The 15,714-nt window shown below is 41.1% G+C and overlaps 1 protein-coding gene across 4 annotated transcripts in view; it reads right to left on the bottom strand.

Moving 5' to 3' along the window:
* Positions 1-15,714, bottom strand: part of LOC143804772 (saccharopine dehydrogenase-like oxidoreductase) — a 193,010-nt gene that overhangs the window by 55,148 nt on the left and 122,148 nt on the right. For 2 of the 4 annotated variants that reach the window (XM_077283172.1, XM_077283173.1), the window contains exon 8: positions 5,548-5,667. The exons of the other annotated variants lie outside the window; for them this stretch is intronic. In XM_077283172.1, coding sequence (XP_077139287.1) covers positions 5,548-5,667 — 120 coding nt within the window. The remainder of the gene's footprint in view (positions 1-5,547; positions 5,668-15,714) is intronic. 4 annotated transcript variants of the gene reach the window in all.

Raw genomic sequence — 15,714 nt, 5'->3', positions numbered from 1 at the left:
AAAAGAGCGCGGTGTTCGTTATTGCATTGGTGATCGGTGGGCGCGGCCATCTTCCTTTGGCCGCGCGTGCGCAGAAGCGGCGCTCTGCTGGCCGCGGCTTTAGGAAAATGGCCGTCGCGATATCCATCTGCGCACGCGCGGCATCCCTATCCCTAAAAACGCTATTTTTATCCCATCTTCCAAAAACGTGGTGACAGGTTCCCTTTAATAAACTTTACATTTTAATTTGATATTTTGGTTCTCTTCGTTTAGCCGGTTGTTAAATTACATCTTGGCTACTTGTGGTTCTACTATTCTGAAGTGCCATTTTTTGTAATATATAGGACAGTTTTTTGATACATCTATCAGTAGTAGGAAGGACAAATCTGATTAAAGGGAACCTATCACCCTCAAAATCGAAGGTGAGCTAAGACCACCAGCATCAGGGGCTTATCTACAGCATTCTGTAATGCTGTAGATAAGCCCCCGATGTATCCTGAAAGATGAGAAAAAGAGGTTAGATTATCCTGATGATCCTGAAAGGAGGATGTACTTTGAGTATTTGTTGCTGATGTTTCTATAAAAGGGGGAGGGAGGGGATGGGCTGTAATTGAAAATATGTGACCTTGGTGGACATTGTAATGTCTGGACTCTGTTTCTTTGTTTGAATTTCGTTAATAAAAATCTATCTGATTAAAAAAATAATCAGCAAATACTGGAGGCAAATTTGCACTCATCAGCCCGGAAGCTGCACATGAGACATACTTGGACATTCCAACATGACAACGATCCAAAACACAAGGCCAAGTTGAGTTGTCATTGGCTACAGAAGAAGAAAGTGAAGGTTCTGGAGTGGCCATCTCAGTCTCCTGACCTCAATATCATTGAACCACTCTGGGGAGAATTCAATCGCGCAGTTCATGCTAGAAAGCCCGGGAATTTGCAGGAACTGGAGGCTTTTTGCCAAGAAGAGTGGGCAGCTTTACAATACACGGTATTAAGAAACAGGGTATGTGAACTTTTCATCAGGGTCATTTGGATGTTTTGGGTTGTCTTTATGATTTAAAAAGAAAAAACTCAGTAGTTTGACAATAAATGGCTTCACCCAACCACTAACCATGAGTGGAGAAAAAAAAAAGGTTTTGGTGTTGTCATTCATATTCTCTGAAAAAAGGACAAGAAAGCAAAAATTTTGCTGGGGTATGTACATTTTTAACACAACTGTATAGTGCTCCATACAGTATAATGACTCCACATAGTATGTCATAAAGTATAATGGGTCCCACTTAGTGCTCCATACAGTATAATGGGCTGCATACAGTGCAATGGGTTCACATAAAAAATAAAAAAAAACTGTCCGTTTTCAGGGAGAGTATATTTGACCCACGACCCTCCACCATGCATCACAATTTCAACTATATCGGCATCCTAGATACGAATACAGTTGAAAGCAATGATGGAGGAGGCAGCATCAGCGGACAATCCTTCTTCCATCATTCCTCCTCTGTGTCTGAAGTCTCAGTGCAGTGGGCGGAATGACTTGATTACAACTCTCCCGCTGTACTGAGATGTGCAGAGGATTTGAAGACAAAATGAAGAGACAGGAGCAGCGGGGGAAAAGACAGAGGTGAGTATTCATTTTTTTAATGTGGGGCCCATTATATAGTGTGGGGCACTATGTAGAACCATTATTCTGTATGGAGCACTATGTGGAGCCATTAAACTGTATGAAGCACTTTTTTGTGGAAATAGAAATATATCCAGCGCGTTGAATAAAATTCAGAATTCTTTATTGAAGAATTAAAAAGTCGCACCAGTGTACATGGGCAGAAAAAATGTGCAAATCTAGCATACGCATTTCGGAATTTAATCCTTATTCATTGCATACTATTTTAACACTGAATAGCTTTTTATGTCATATCCTGTGCAGTCATGTGGTATAGAACCACAAGTTTTTACTTATACTTCTTACTTATACAAGTGAAACTTTGAAGATACATACAGTTGCTTCTCACAAAATTAGAGTCATCAAAAAGTTTATTTATTTCAGTTCTTCAATACAAAAATTGAAACTCATTATATAGAGTCATTACAAGCAACATGATCTATTTCAAGTGTTTATTTCTGTTAATGTTGATGATTATGGCTTACAGCCAATGAAAACCCAAAAGTCATTATCTATGTAAATTAGAATAATTAACAAAAAACATCCGCAAAAGATTCCTAAGCGTTAAAAAAGGTCCCTTAGTCTATTTCAGTAGGCTCCACAATCATGAGGAAGACTGCTAAGTTGACAGATGTGCAGAAGGCAGTCAAAGACACGCTCAACAGGGAGGGTAAGCCACAAAAGGTCATTGCTAAAGAAGCTGGATGATCACAGATTGCTGTATCCAAGCATATTAATAGAAAGTTGAGTGGAAGGCAAAAGTGTGGTAGAAAAAGGTGCACAAGCAACTGGGATCCTTGAAAGGATTGTTAAGAAAGGGTCATTCAAAAATTTGGGGGAGATTCACAAGGAGTGAACTGCTGCTTGAGTCATTGCTTCAAGAGCCATCACACACAGACGTATCCAGGACATGGGCTACAAGTGTCGCATTCCTTGTGTCAAGCCACTTATGACCAATAGACACCACCAGAAGAGTCTTACCCGGGCCAAAGAAAAACGAACTGGACTGTTGCTCAGTGGTCCAAGGTGTTGTTTTCAGATGATAGTAAATGTTGCATTTCATTTGGAAATCAAGGTCCCAGAGTCTGGAGGAAGAGTGGAGAAGTACACAATCCAAGCGGTTTGACGTCTAGTGTGAAGTTTCCCCAATTAGTGATGGTTTGGAGAGCCATGTCATCTGTTGGTGTAGGTCTTCTGTGTTTTATCAAGACCAAAGTCAGCGCAGCCGTATACCAGGAAATTTTAGAGCATTTCATGCTTCCCTCTGCCGACAAGCTTTTTGGAGATGGAAATTTAATTCTCCAGCAGGACTTTGCCCCTGTCCACGCTGTCAAAAGTACCAATACCTGGTTTAAAAACAACAGTATCACTGTGCTTGATTGGCTAGCAAACTCGCCTGACCTTAACCCCATAGAGAATCTATGGGGTATTGTCAAGAGGAAGATGAGAGACACCAGACCCAACAATGCAGACGGGCTGAAGGCTGCTATCAAAGCAACCTGGGCTTCCATAACACCCCAGTAGTGCCACAGGCTGATCACAACCATGCCACGCCGCATTGATGCAGTAATTGATGCAAAAGGAGCCCCGACCAAGTATTGAGTGCATTTACTGTACATACATTTCAGTAGGCCAACATTTCAGATTTTAAAATCATTTTTAAAGCTGGTGTTATAAAGCATTCTAAATTTACTGAGATAATGACTTTTGAGTTTTCATTCGCTGTAAGCCATAATCATCAACATTAACAGAAATAAACACTTGAAATAGATCACTGTCTGTAATGACTATATAATATCTGAGTTTCACTTTTTGCATTGAAGAACTGAAATCAATTAACTTTTTGATGATATTCTAAATTTTGTGAGAAGAACCAGAATAATACATGGTACACATTCATTATAACCACATTAATCCATTGAAAATTATAATAACATGTAGACGATCCATATATTTTTCTATTTTTGCAAAACAGTTCATCTTTTTCTCCATTCTCAATTCAATATCTTGTAATTTAATTCATACTGTAGGGCTCAATAGAAATCAATTAACCAAACATCATATCAGGTGGAAGGAAAAACAACATATTATATAGAAATCATTTATACAAATAATCACAATTTAGTTTGCAATATTAAAGGGAACCTGTCACCCCGTTTTTTTCAATTTTCAGCGATTTGGCAACGCCCATCGGACCAGACCGGGGTGATTGACAGCCGAAAACGGCGAGTTTACAAAGGTATTTTGGCAGCAAAGGTGGGGAATCAGAGGATAATAAAGGCACTATTGTAAAGCACAGCTCAGGCCCTATTGAACACTATTTTTAGCTCATATTGAAAAACGCGGTGACAGGTTCCCTTTAATCATGATATATTAAATCATGTTTAATATTTAATCCTTGCGGGATTCTAGTATTTAATTCCAATATCCACCAAGCTTCTCGATTTAAAAGTATCCTATGTAAATCTCCTCTCAAAGGTTTCTTAATTTCTTCTATACCTGTAACAATGCAGGATGTAGTATCTCCATTGTGTTTTTGACAAATGTCTAGAGGCAACTGAGCATGAGTATTATGGCCCCACTTTTTTGTGGTCATTATACTGTATGGAGCACTATGTGGGGATTACAGTTTGAGAATCATACTGTGATGGGGTCACCATTCTCTTTATAGAGGAGATTGAGGGTCGTCATACCGTGCGTGTGGAGGGTAATGTGGAGGAATTCACTGTGGGGATATCATGTGGTGTTTGGGGGCACTTTTGTTTGCATCATACTTTATTATGTAAGGTTTCTTATCCTTTGTTATTACATATTTAAATTATGCCATTGGGCCATATGCTTTTTACTGCTCTTACATAAAATATTATTCCAATATTTTATTCTAAATATCTATTTATTAAAATGTACTTTGTTCGCGGAACAACTCCTTTACGTTTGTATCTATATGAAAAAGTTCCTAGTTATATCTGATAAAAAAAACTTCCCAAATTGTAGACTTTTTTTTAATAAATATCAATATTGGCCCGTGACTTTGACCAAGCTTTTACTTTTGGCACTCTGTGTATTGGAGATAGACATCCCTGAGGGAGGGTGAAGGAATACGAGGGATAGGGGAGCGAAAAGGGCTGTGGAAGAGCAAACAGGATGCAGTGACAGGAGAGAAATGTGTGATCTCTTCCTGTCCTTGCAGAACACTAGGTTTTATGTATCACACCTCTAAAGTGAATTTATTTTTCAGTATTGCCATTCCTGGTGAATCATGTCATTGCAGTGTCACATTACAGCTGCAGCCAATGCAACCACCGATTGCCTGCAGCCTACAGTATTCTGTCCAAATGGTTGGAAAGTGACTGCTGATTGGCTGCTGTGATCATGTGACAATGAAAATAGCAACACTGGCATAGCAGGAATGGCACATTTTATGGATGTGCGTAAAAATTATTTTTATTTTATAATGGGCACTGCAGGGTTCGATTTCATTTGCACATGTCAAAAAAGTGTGAAAATTGCCCTGGCTGCCAGAGATGCAATATGAAAAAAAAGTAATAATAATAATTAAAGAATGGTACACCTTGCTGGTGGGTCACATGAAATGGCCAGTTTGTGCATGAAGTACCTAAGCAAGCCTATATGGCAGTAATGCAGCTTAAAATATACATATTCAGTGTTTTCATACAGTATATCTAGGCACTGCTGCGCTCTGGTTTTTATATATATATATATCGCTGGCCTCGGCAGCTTTTCACATTTCCTTCATTCTGTTAGGAGGTGCTGGTCAGATTCTGTAGTATTGATAACAAGATACAAAATATATGTGATATCAAAGTTTGCTTTGATGATGTTGTGTGCCCCTAGCAATACTACTATCTACAGAAAATAAAAAAGGGAAAAAAAATGCTTACCTTTATTAGAAGTTTCCGACCACAGCTGCACAGGATAAAAAGCAGAAAGAAGAATCCTCCAAACATCAATTTTATAACTGAAGAGATACCACCCACTGCAAAATATTCAACATATTGCACCTAGGAAGAGGAAAACTATATATATTATTCCAATGTACACACTGGACAGAAAGCCCTTCAGTTCATTCACTCGGATTTTAAAGAAGGTTATGGTTTAATTGTGAGACGGGAATCCCCTAAAACCTCTTCTAACATCATAATGTACATGTATACTGTGGGAAGATTTGCTGCATACTGACCTGTATGTCTGTATGTGATGACCTCATAATTATATGAGGATTACAACTATGGTTGTAAACTCTAATCCTGGACATTTAACACTTTTTACAGCATGATGAATGCAGATCATGATGATGACAAAGTCCCCAAAACTGCTGTCCACGATCAGTCCCTGTTCACATATCAGGTATGCCCCAACAGACATCTGTGCATTTTACATGCATTTTACATACATTCTCCAGATGCAGTAACTGAACCTGCATCCGAGACGCCCGCAAGGCAATAGTTAAAGCAGCCAGCCAACCAGGCTGGCAGCTGACATCAGCGTGCACGGCGCCGGCATATGACGTCATTGTCATTCGCCAGCGAGTGCGCATTTCAAACGGGAGGGATCTTCACCGTAGGAAAGCGGCAAGCCACAATGTGTTTCACCAGCAGGATGGAGACACATGGACTATGTATCTCCATCCTGCCCAGCGCTGAATGGCGACAAGGGGCAGGATGGGAGACACGGGGGCAGAATGGAGACAAGGGGGCAGGATGGAGACATGGGGGCAGAATGGAGACACGGGGGCAGGATTGAGACATGGGGCAGAATGGAGACACGGGGAAGAATAGAGACACAGGGGAAGAATGGAGACACGGGCAGAATGGAGACAAAGGGGGCAGAATAGAAACAAAGGGGCAGAATGGAAACACGGGGCAGAATGGAGACACGGGGCAGGATGGGAGACACGGGGGCAGGATTGGAGACACAGGGGGCAGGATTGGAAACACAGGGGGCAGGATGGGAGACACGGGGCAGGATGGGAGACACAGGGGGCAGGATGGAGACACAGGGGCAAGATCATGGTGCAGGATGGAGACATGGTGCAGGATGAAGACAGATGGGGCAGGATGGATACGATGGAGACAGATGGGGCAGGATCATGGGACAGATTGGGCAGGATCATGGGACAGATGGGGCAGGATGGGACATTACATGGGGGCAGAATGGATACCATGAGGGCAGGATGGAAGAACATATGGCTGGAGCCAGGAATGAGACACACGGGGGCCAGAATGGGGGATATTATTACCATAGGGGCTAATTAAGGGATATTATTACTGCAGTGATGTATTTATTTTATTTTTTGAGGATACTGTTTTAAATGAGGGAGGCGGTCCTGTTACTGTGCAGAGCAACACTGTCACCTTTTTTTTAGAACTTGGGAAAAAATTAAGTAATGTGTTCTGCAAGCGGAGTTCTAGATAACTGTGTTATTTCCTGCAGAGATGAAGGACTTCACCTAGGGACGTCACTGGTGAGTCAGTGTGTACCTGTACACTGACACTATACAATGTATACTATATACAGCGGCCCTGTGTACAATGTCTCAAGTGATCACTGTATTCCCTTTACACTGACACTATATACAGAGCTCCTCTATATAATGTCATTGATCACTGTATAAGCTGTACAATATATACAGTTCTAATGTGTATAATGTCACTGGTGATCACTGTATTACCTGTACACTGACACTATATACAGTGCTCCTGTGTATAATTTCACCGGTAATCACTGTATTACCTGTACACAGACACTGCATACTAAGTACAGATCTCCTGTGCATAATGGCACTTATAGTGATATTAGTATTCTGTTTTTGTTTTTTATTAATGATCAGTATTGCAGTATTCAGTCACTATGTGGTTTGAAATATGTTGTCCAGCCATGGTGTGGTGGTATTTGTTTCTTGTATGTGCTATTATTTGGTCACTATGTGATGGTAATATGTGGTCTGGTCATGGTGTGGTGGTATTTGTTCCTTGTTTGTGGTATTATTGGTCACCATGTGGTGGTAATATGTGGTCTGGACATGGTGTGGTGGTATTTATTCCTTGTATGTGGTATTATTCGGTCACTGTGTTGGTAATATGTGGTCTGGACATGATGTGGTGGTCTTTGTTCCTTATATGTGGTATTATAGGTCTCTATGTGGTGACAATATGGTGTCTGGTCATGGTGCGGTGGTATTTGTCCCTTGTATGTGATATTATTGGTCATTTTAAAAATTTAAAAATAAATAAAAATATACCTAAATTGTATTGGATGTTTTAACAAATGTTTAATAGGTTAGAGTAGAGTATTACTCGGCCAAAAGAGTCGTTGTCGTTTTGGCGGCTTAAAAAATCTTTTGGCCAAACCCAAAGCTGCAGACTACATGTGTAATCTGGTGATGGGAACTGTTAATGTGTGATTGGTGAGAAGTGAAGTTTTTCCAAGAAAGAGCAGTGGGACTATGGACAGTTCAAGGGGTGGAGGCGGGGCTGGGGTGGAGCCTGGGCGGAGACTCAAGGGAGCCACAAAAATTTTGCCAGTATGGGGCCCCGAAATTCCTAGTGGCAGCCCTGCTTATGCGGCATGTATTCTACCATCAATGTGCATGTCAAAGAAAGCCTCAAACAAGGAAATAACCTATGCGTTCTGAACACCGTGCGTCAGTGCACAGGTCCATCATGCGTCAGTGCAGAGGTCCACTATTCAGGGAAAGTAACTGGAACCTTCCCTTGCATCTCAATTTAGTTATTGTTTTCATGGTTTTAAATGGATCACAATTACTGTGCTGTTAGGAGAGAAACGATTACTTATTCCTTGCAGAGCACATGTATTAGATTATCGCTATATCATCATACAATATTTAATTCCATTTAAACAACATTAAGAAAAAAGTATACGAATTTCTGAAACACAATATAACATGATATCAAATGACTTATCATGTAAAGTGGCAGGGATAACCCCACAAATAAACTAAAAATACACAATGAAAAAATAGCAGGAAGTATAAAGCGGGTGAAATAAGTTTAATTAGAAAATTGGTGACGTGTTCCATATTTATTTCTTAGGCTATGTGCACACGTTGCGGATTAGGCTTAGGAATTTCTGGTGCGGATCCTGCCTCTCCTGGCAGAAAACGCACCTGCGGTTTTTTGTGCGGTTCCGCAGCGTTTTTTTGTGCGTTTTTGCTGCGGTTTTCTTGCGGATTTGCTGCGGTTTTTACCCCTGTGGTTTTCTATAATGGAGTGGGTACAAAAACGCTGCAGATTCACAAAAAAGAAGTGACATGCTACTTCTTTTAAACCGCAGCGTTTCCGCAGTGGATTTTCCGCAAAGTGTGCGCAGCATTTTTTTTCCTCATTGATTTACATTGTACTGTAAATCAATTGCGGATCTGCAGCGTTTCTGCACCTCAAAAAACGCTGCGGATCCGCAACAAATCCGCAACGTGTGCACATACCCTAAAGGTGCTATCGACATGAAATTCTTACCAGAAGATAGTAACAACCCATCTAAAGAAATCAAACCATAGATGTTCAATACTTATATCGCCCACTGTATATGAAGATAAAAATAATGGGCTGCAAATATGCCTTAATTGTGTATAATGTAGGGAATATATGAGGATTGAATCTCAAGACAGATCATTAGAAGGAAGGGTAAAGTCTCAATACAACTCTTGAGAGGATACTATATAGTTCATTAAAAAAAAGGGTACCGCATAGAACAGCAAAATACATAAACCCCAAAAGAATGGTGGGAAATAAAATATTAGACAAAACCCATAAGGATTAGTGGGTATAAGGTAGTTTATTCAGGGTGTCACCTAATCATTAAAATGAACCTGCCAGCAGCATTGTGCTGAGTAACCTACAGACACTGTCAGATTGGCGCTGTTGTACTGATTAACCCCTTTGCCCAGAATCCTGTTTTCACCTTCCTGACCGGGCCAATTTTTACAATTCTGACCACTGTCAATTTATGAGGTCATAACCCTGGAACGCTTCAAAGGATCCCACTGATTCTGAGACTGTTTTCTCGTGACATATTGTACTTCATGATAGTGGTAAAAATTCTTTGATGAAACTTGCGTTTATTTGTGAAAAAAAATGAAATTTGGCAAAAATGTCGCAATTTTCAAATTTGTAATTTTAGGCCCTTAAATCAGAGACTAATATCGCACAAAATAGTTAATAAATAACATTTCCCACATGTCTACTTTACATCAGCACAATTTTTTTTTGTTAGGACGTTATAAGGATTAAAAGTTGACCAGCGCTTTTTCATTTTTTTAACAAAACTTATAAATCCAATTTTTTTAGGGACCACATCACATTTGAAGTAACTTTGAGGGGTCTATATGACAGAAAAACTCAAAAGTGACACTATTTTAAAAACTGCACCACTCAAGGTGCTCACAACCACATTTAAGAAGTTCATTAACCCTTCAGGTGCTTCACAGGAGCTGAAGCAATGTGGAAGGAAAAAATGAACATTTAACTTTTTAGTCATAAAAATGATATTTCAGCACCGATTTTTTAATTTTCATAAGGGTAACAGGCACAAGTGGACCGCTAAAGTTGTTGGGCAATTTCTCCTGAGTACGCCAATAATCCATACGTGGGAGAAACCACTGTTTGGGTGCACGGCATGGCTCAGAAGGGAAGGAGTACCTTTTGACTTTTTAAACGCAAAATTGGCTGGAATTGAGAGCGAACGCCATGTCGCGTTTGGAGAGCCCCTGATGTGCCTAAACAGTGAAAAACACCCACAAGTAACCCCATTTTGGAAACTAGACCCTTCAAGGAATTAGCTGTGTGGTGAGCACTTTGAACTCCCAGGTGCTTCACAAAAGTTTATAACATAGAGCCGTAAAAATGAAAAAAAAAAAAATCTTATTTTTTCCACAAAAATTATCTTTTAGCCCCAATTTTTTTTATTTTCTCAAGGGTAGCAGGAGAAAATGGACCGAAAACGTTGTTGTGCAATTTCTCCTGAGTATGCTAATACCTTATATGTGGAGTTAAACCACTGTGTGGGTGTATGGCAGGGCTCGGAATGGAAGGAATGACGTTTTGGATTGCAGACTTTGATGGAATGGTCTGCAGGTGTCACATCGCGTTTGCAAAGCCCCTAATGTGCCTAAACAGTGGAAATCCTCTACAAGTGATCCCTTTTGAAAACTACACCCCTGAAGGAGATTATGTAGAGGCATAGTTTCATAGTAATGATATGATATAATATATGATACAATGCTTTTGGCTTTATTGGTGTATGAATTTATAATGTGGTGTTATGTGCATGTTGTTCGGAGTACATCAGATTCTAAAAGTGTGTTGTATCAACGGGGTATAAACTAATTTCATCAATTTGTGCCAAGTTTCTCAGGGCAGGTTTCACAATGGTAAATTGTGTCTTTTAGTATTCCCCTCTTGGAGCATGCTCTGCACCCTTTTTGTGATCGTCATATCCACGTTGTTTGGGGAACCAGTACTGGGAAATGTTGACCTGGGACAATACGGTCACTATCAGTTTCAGAAGTACTGGGACCCTCACCTTCCGGAATGTCAATCATTAGTGCCTGGATGATTACCTCCTGAAACTGAAGGAAGATCTCGCCTTCCTAAATGTCAAGCATTAGTGCCTGGATGATTACCTCCTGAAACTGAAGGAAGGTCCCCGTATCGCCTGCAGATCGGAACAGCACAAAAGCATTGTGCAGTGCCATCTGTACAATGTGCACGGCCAATTTTTTGTACCATACTTTCCTTTACTTTTGTACCATGGCTTTTTGCCTGGCACTGTATGGTTTAAGGACTTGATCTGAAAGATCTACACCCCCATGTACCGATTGTCATCTCTGCTGCATTTACAGGGGTCTATCTGGCGTATGATGACATGGGATTTTGGGTGAAAAATTGATGACCATACAGGTTTGTCTGGGCCACCATAACATTATTTCCTCACTGAAAAAGCATTGGAAGAATTCAATTTCAGTTAAGTCAGTGGTATCAAACTGGATTCCTGATGTCGATGAATTCCGGAATGACGGGTTGATAATTTCCGGGGTGTGTGATCCTTATGGGATTGATTGCTGCAGGAGTTGCCTGGGTCCTAGGGTACCTTACTGGGGGTCCTTCCTCACTAGAAGAGGAGGAGGAGGAGGAACAGACGAATCTGGGATCTTCCTCACTGGATGAATCCATGTCGGAGGCAAAGAAGGCGTATGCCTCCTCTGGTGAATAGCGTCCTGATGAATGGGCCATTTTTATTTTTCCAAACCTGGCAGATATGTGTGTAAGTGGTGCTTTTACACGTGTAATGTGTGGGGCTTGTGTATAGGGTACTATTTATTATAAAAAACAAAGACAAAAATAGAGAGAAAAAATGTAGGAGAAACAGAAGAAAAAAATGAAAAGAAAAATCAGATGTAAAAAAAAAAAAAAAGTTTGTATAAAAAAAATACAGACGTTCACTACACTAATGCCCTCCCTATAAATTTACCCAACACAAATATTTTTTTTTTACAAAAGAAAAACGGATGTCACCCACAATGTGATGTACGCTCCCCTAATGCACAAGAAATTACCTAACGATAGCATTTTTTTATGCAAAAAAAAAAAAAAAAAAAGGCTACCTCTAAAACAACGCTGTGGGATTTTTTTTTTTCTCTAAAACAAGATCGGTCGTCACATGCACTGTGACGCCGGCTATACTAACACACTACCTCGCTACCTCTAAAACTACGCTGTACTAACTACTATTATTTTTATTTAAAAAAATAAATAAATAAAATCGGCAGTCACTTACATTGCTAACTAGCTTAAAAAAAAGAAAAAGTCCCATGGCGCAGTCTCTGATCAGCAGTGATACTGATCAGAGCTTTGCGGACAACGGAAGAGCACGATTGCTCTGCACAGGATGCTGCGCACACACAAAAAACGTGCAAAAAAGTGTTCTACAAATTAAATTGTAAGAAGGGGAGTGGGGGGGTATTGGAACAGTGATGGGGGACTGGGATAGTGATGGGGGTTGCTGCTGCTGTGATCACTGATGAGTCACACAGCAACCAGCACACAACACAGCAGGCAGATCGCAGGAGGATCACTCTGGAGCAGGAGTACTTGGAGGAAGGAGATCACAGGGGGGGAAAATCACACTGGCCACCAATGAATCTGTTACTCAGGTGACACAGAGGGGATATTCAACCGCTCTGCATGCCATATCTGAGACAAAGATGGCGTGCAGAGTGGTGATCGCTATTTTAGATTAACCCCTTTGGCGCTGACTGGCCATAAACTATTGTTCAACCAATCAGTGCCAAAGAGGTTAATCAGGTGAGGTGACGTCGCAATCACCCCACGCATTGTGATGGCTGTAATTGGTGCTGTGTCACAAAGCACCGATCACAGCATGTCTTTTTTTAATTAACTTTATTGTCACATGGCTGTGATTCGCTAGTCAGCATTAACCAGCCAATCACAGCGATCGCCGATGAGGGGGACCGGTACAGACCCTTGAGTCAACGTGCAGGGATGGTCTGCTGTCAGGGACAGCAGCCATCTTAACCTGGTCACCGCACGATGCACGTACCTGTACTGCAGTTCCTGCAGAGCAGAACTTGTACGGTGCATGCCGGGAAGGGGTTAAAATGATACCTTGGTTGTTGAAATCCGTCTTGTGATTGTTGTTTAATTTTTATTTTCAATTTTAGGATGGGGGGCGGCGGACTGGGACCTGCGACACCCATAGGACCTGACCGCCCCCAGGTGAACTTTCCAGAAAAAACGGAGTTAAAGTCCAAATTACAAATTTTATTCCACAATAAATCACATACAAAAAATAGTCAGAATTTAATCAAAGGCAATAAATTGCTAGTTTTTACAGCAAGGGAATTGATGGGAAGATTGATGGAGCCAAATACAGGACCATTCTTGAAGAAAACCTGTTGGAGTCTGCAAAAGACCTGAGACTGGGACGGAAATTTGTCTTCCAACAAGACAATGATCCCAAACATAAAGCAAAATCTACAATGGAATGGTTCACAAATAAACATATCCAGGTGTTAGAATGGCCAAGTCAAAGTCCAGACCTCAATCCAATCGAGAATCTGTGGAAAGAGCTGAAAACTGCTGTTCACAAACGATCTCCATCAAACCTCACTGAGCTCGAGCTGTTTGCCAAGGAAGAATAGGCAAGAATTTCAGTCTCTCGATGTACAAAACTGATAGAGACATACCCCAAGCAACTTGCAGCTGTAATCGCAGCAAAAGTTGGTTCAACTAAGTATTAAGTTAAAGGGGCCGAATAATATTGCACGCCCCACTTTTCAGTTTTTGATTTTCCACAAAAATTTAAAATAACCAATAAATTTCGTTCAACTTCACAATTGTGTTCCACTTGTTGTTGATTCTTCATCAAAAATTTACATTTGGTATCTTTATGTTTGAAGCATGATATGTGGGAAAAGGTTGAAAAGTTCAAGGGGGCTGAATACTTTCGCAAGGCACTGTATCCTCCAGACATGGATTACAGTGTGGGACAGAATGACTGACAGGTGAGGGATATTGTCATCTTTTAATTTAGTTTTATTACAGGAGAATGAGGGCTTCAGTGGAATATGCGTTAGGTGAGTATAACTGTGTTTGTTATTTTTAAATAAAAAAGGAAAACTATGTTTAGTCTTATCTATTTATATAAAGCTGAGTGTATGTATGTGTGCATGTGTGTGTGTATGTATCAAGCCACGCCCACTTCACATAGCCCAGCCCACTCCGCATAGCCGCACTCACTGCTCACAGAAAGCCACGTCCACACGGCCCATGTTATTAGCGCACACAGGCAGAGACACATTGGCCTAAAAAACCACCATGTAAAACTCACAGGCTGTGTCATCCCAGCCGCTGCGAGCTACAATCAGGGCCGCCGCCTTCAGAGTATCAGTGCGCGGCAGACACAGGCAACATCTAGCTCTGTCGTGTCTAGAATGGAATTGCTCCTGTGAGGCATGGGAAAGGGAGGAGCCTCATGGATTACACCGTTGTGCTCATAACAGGAAGTTGCTGTGCACGTGTGAGGGGAAGAGAGGAGTGAGGTGAAAATGAGAGGAGTGAGGGGAAAATGAGGGAAGTGAGGTGCTGCTGCAGTATGAGACTGTATAAAGCAGATATAACACAGACACATGTTCGTAATTATTTGCCACATATTAACCCATTTCATGTGTCCACCGGATTACCAGACCTATCATCAAATGTCATACAAAACCAAAACGAAAAAAGATGATCAAAGGTCAAATTTCAAAAAGATCCATATAAATTTTATTAACAAAGTATTAAAATTACATAACACCAAATTGGGGAAGAAGGTGAAATAGAGCGACAAATTCACATAGTGTGATACATGGTAAGCGACGCCATCGCCAGGAACAACAGGTTATCCAGGTGATATAGACATAGGGTGATACCCTTAATAAACCACTACCAGCCGCAGCTCACATGCCATAATTGGCCATTTGCCACATATTCAAATATCAACCGGTCATTACTAGCTGGTGCAGGGAAAAACACCGACAGGTAAATATTGGTGACCTGATTATATGGTCCCTGCTGGGCACGGTCTGTTTCCTATTTAAAGGATCTTATGGTGGTACTACTTAATGCATGGAGAGAGATATTTATAGGGGCATGGTGTTTTTCCCTGCACCAGCTAGTAATGACCGGTTGATATTTGAATATGTGGCAAATGGCCAATTATGGCATGTGAGCTGTGGCTGGTAGTGGTTTATTAAAGGGAACCTGTCACCCCCAAAATGGCTGGTGAGGTAAGCTCACCGGCATCAGGGGCTTATCTACAGCATTCTGTAATGCTGTAGATAAGCCCCCGATGTTACCTGAAAGAGGAGAAAAAGACGTTACATTATACTCACCTAGGGGCGGTCCCGGTGCGGTAAGGTCGGATGGGTGTCTCCGGTCCGCTCCGGCGCCTCCCATCTTCATTCCATGACGTCCTCTTCGGGTCTTTACGCCGCGGCTCCGGCGCAGGCATACTTTGTCTGCCCTGTTGAG

Source organism: Ranitomeya variabilis, chromosome 2 (assembly GCF_051348905.1).
Source record: "Ranitomeya variabilis isolate aRanVar5 chromosome 2, aRanVar5.hap1, whole genome shotgun sequence".
Lineage (NCBI taxonomy): Eukaryota > Metazoa > Chordata > Amphibia > Anura > Dendrobatidae > Ranitomeya > Ranitomeya variabilis.
This window is presented reverse-complemented; position numbering and strand designations above follow the sequence as displayed.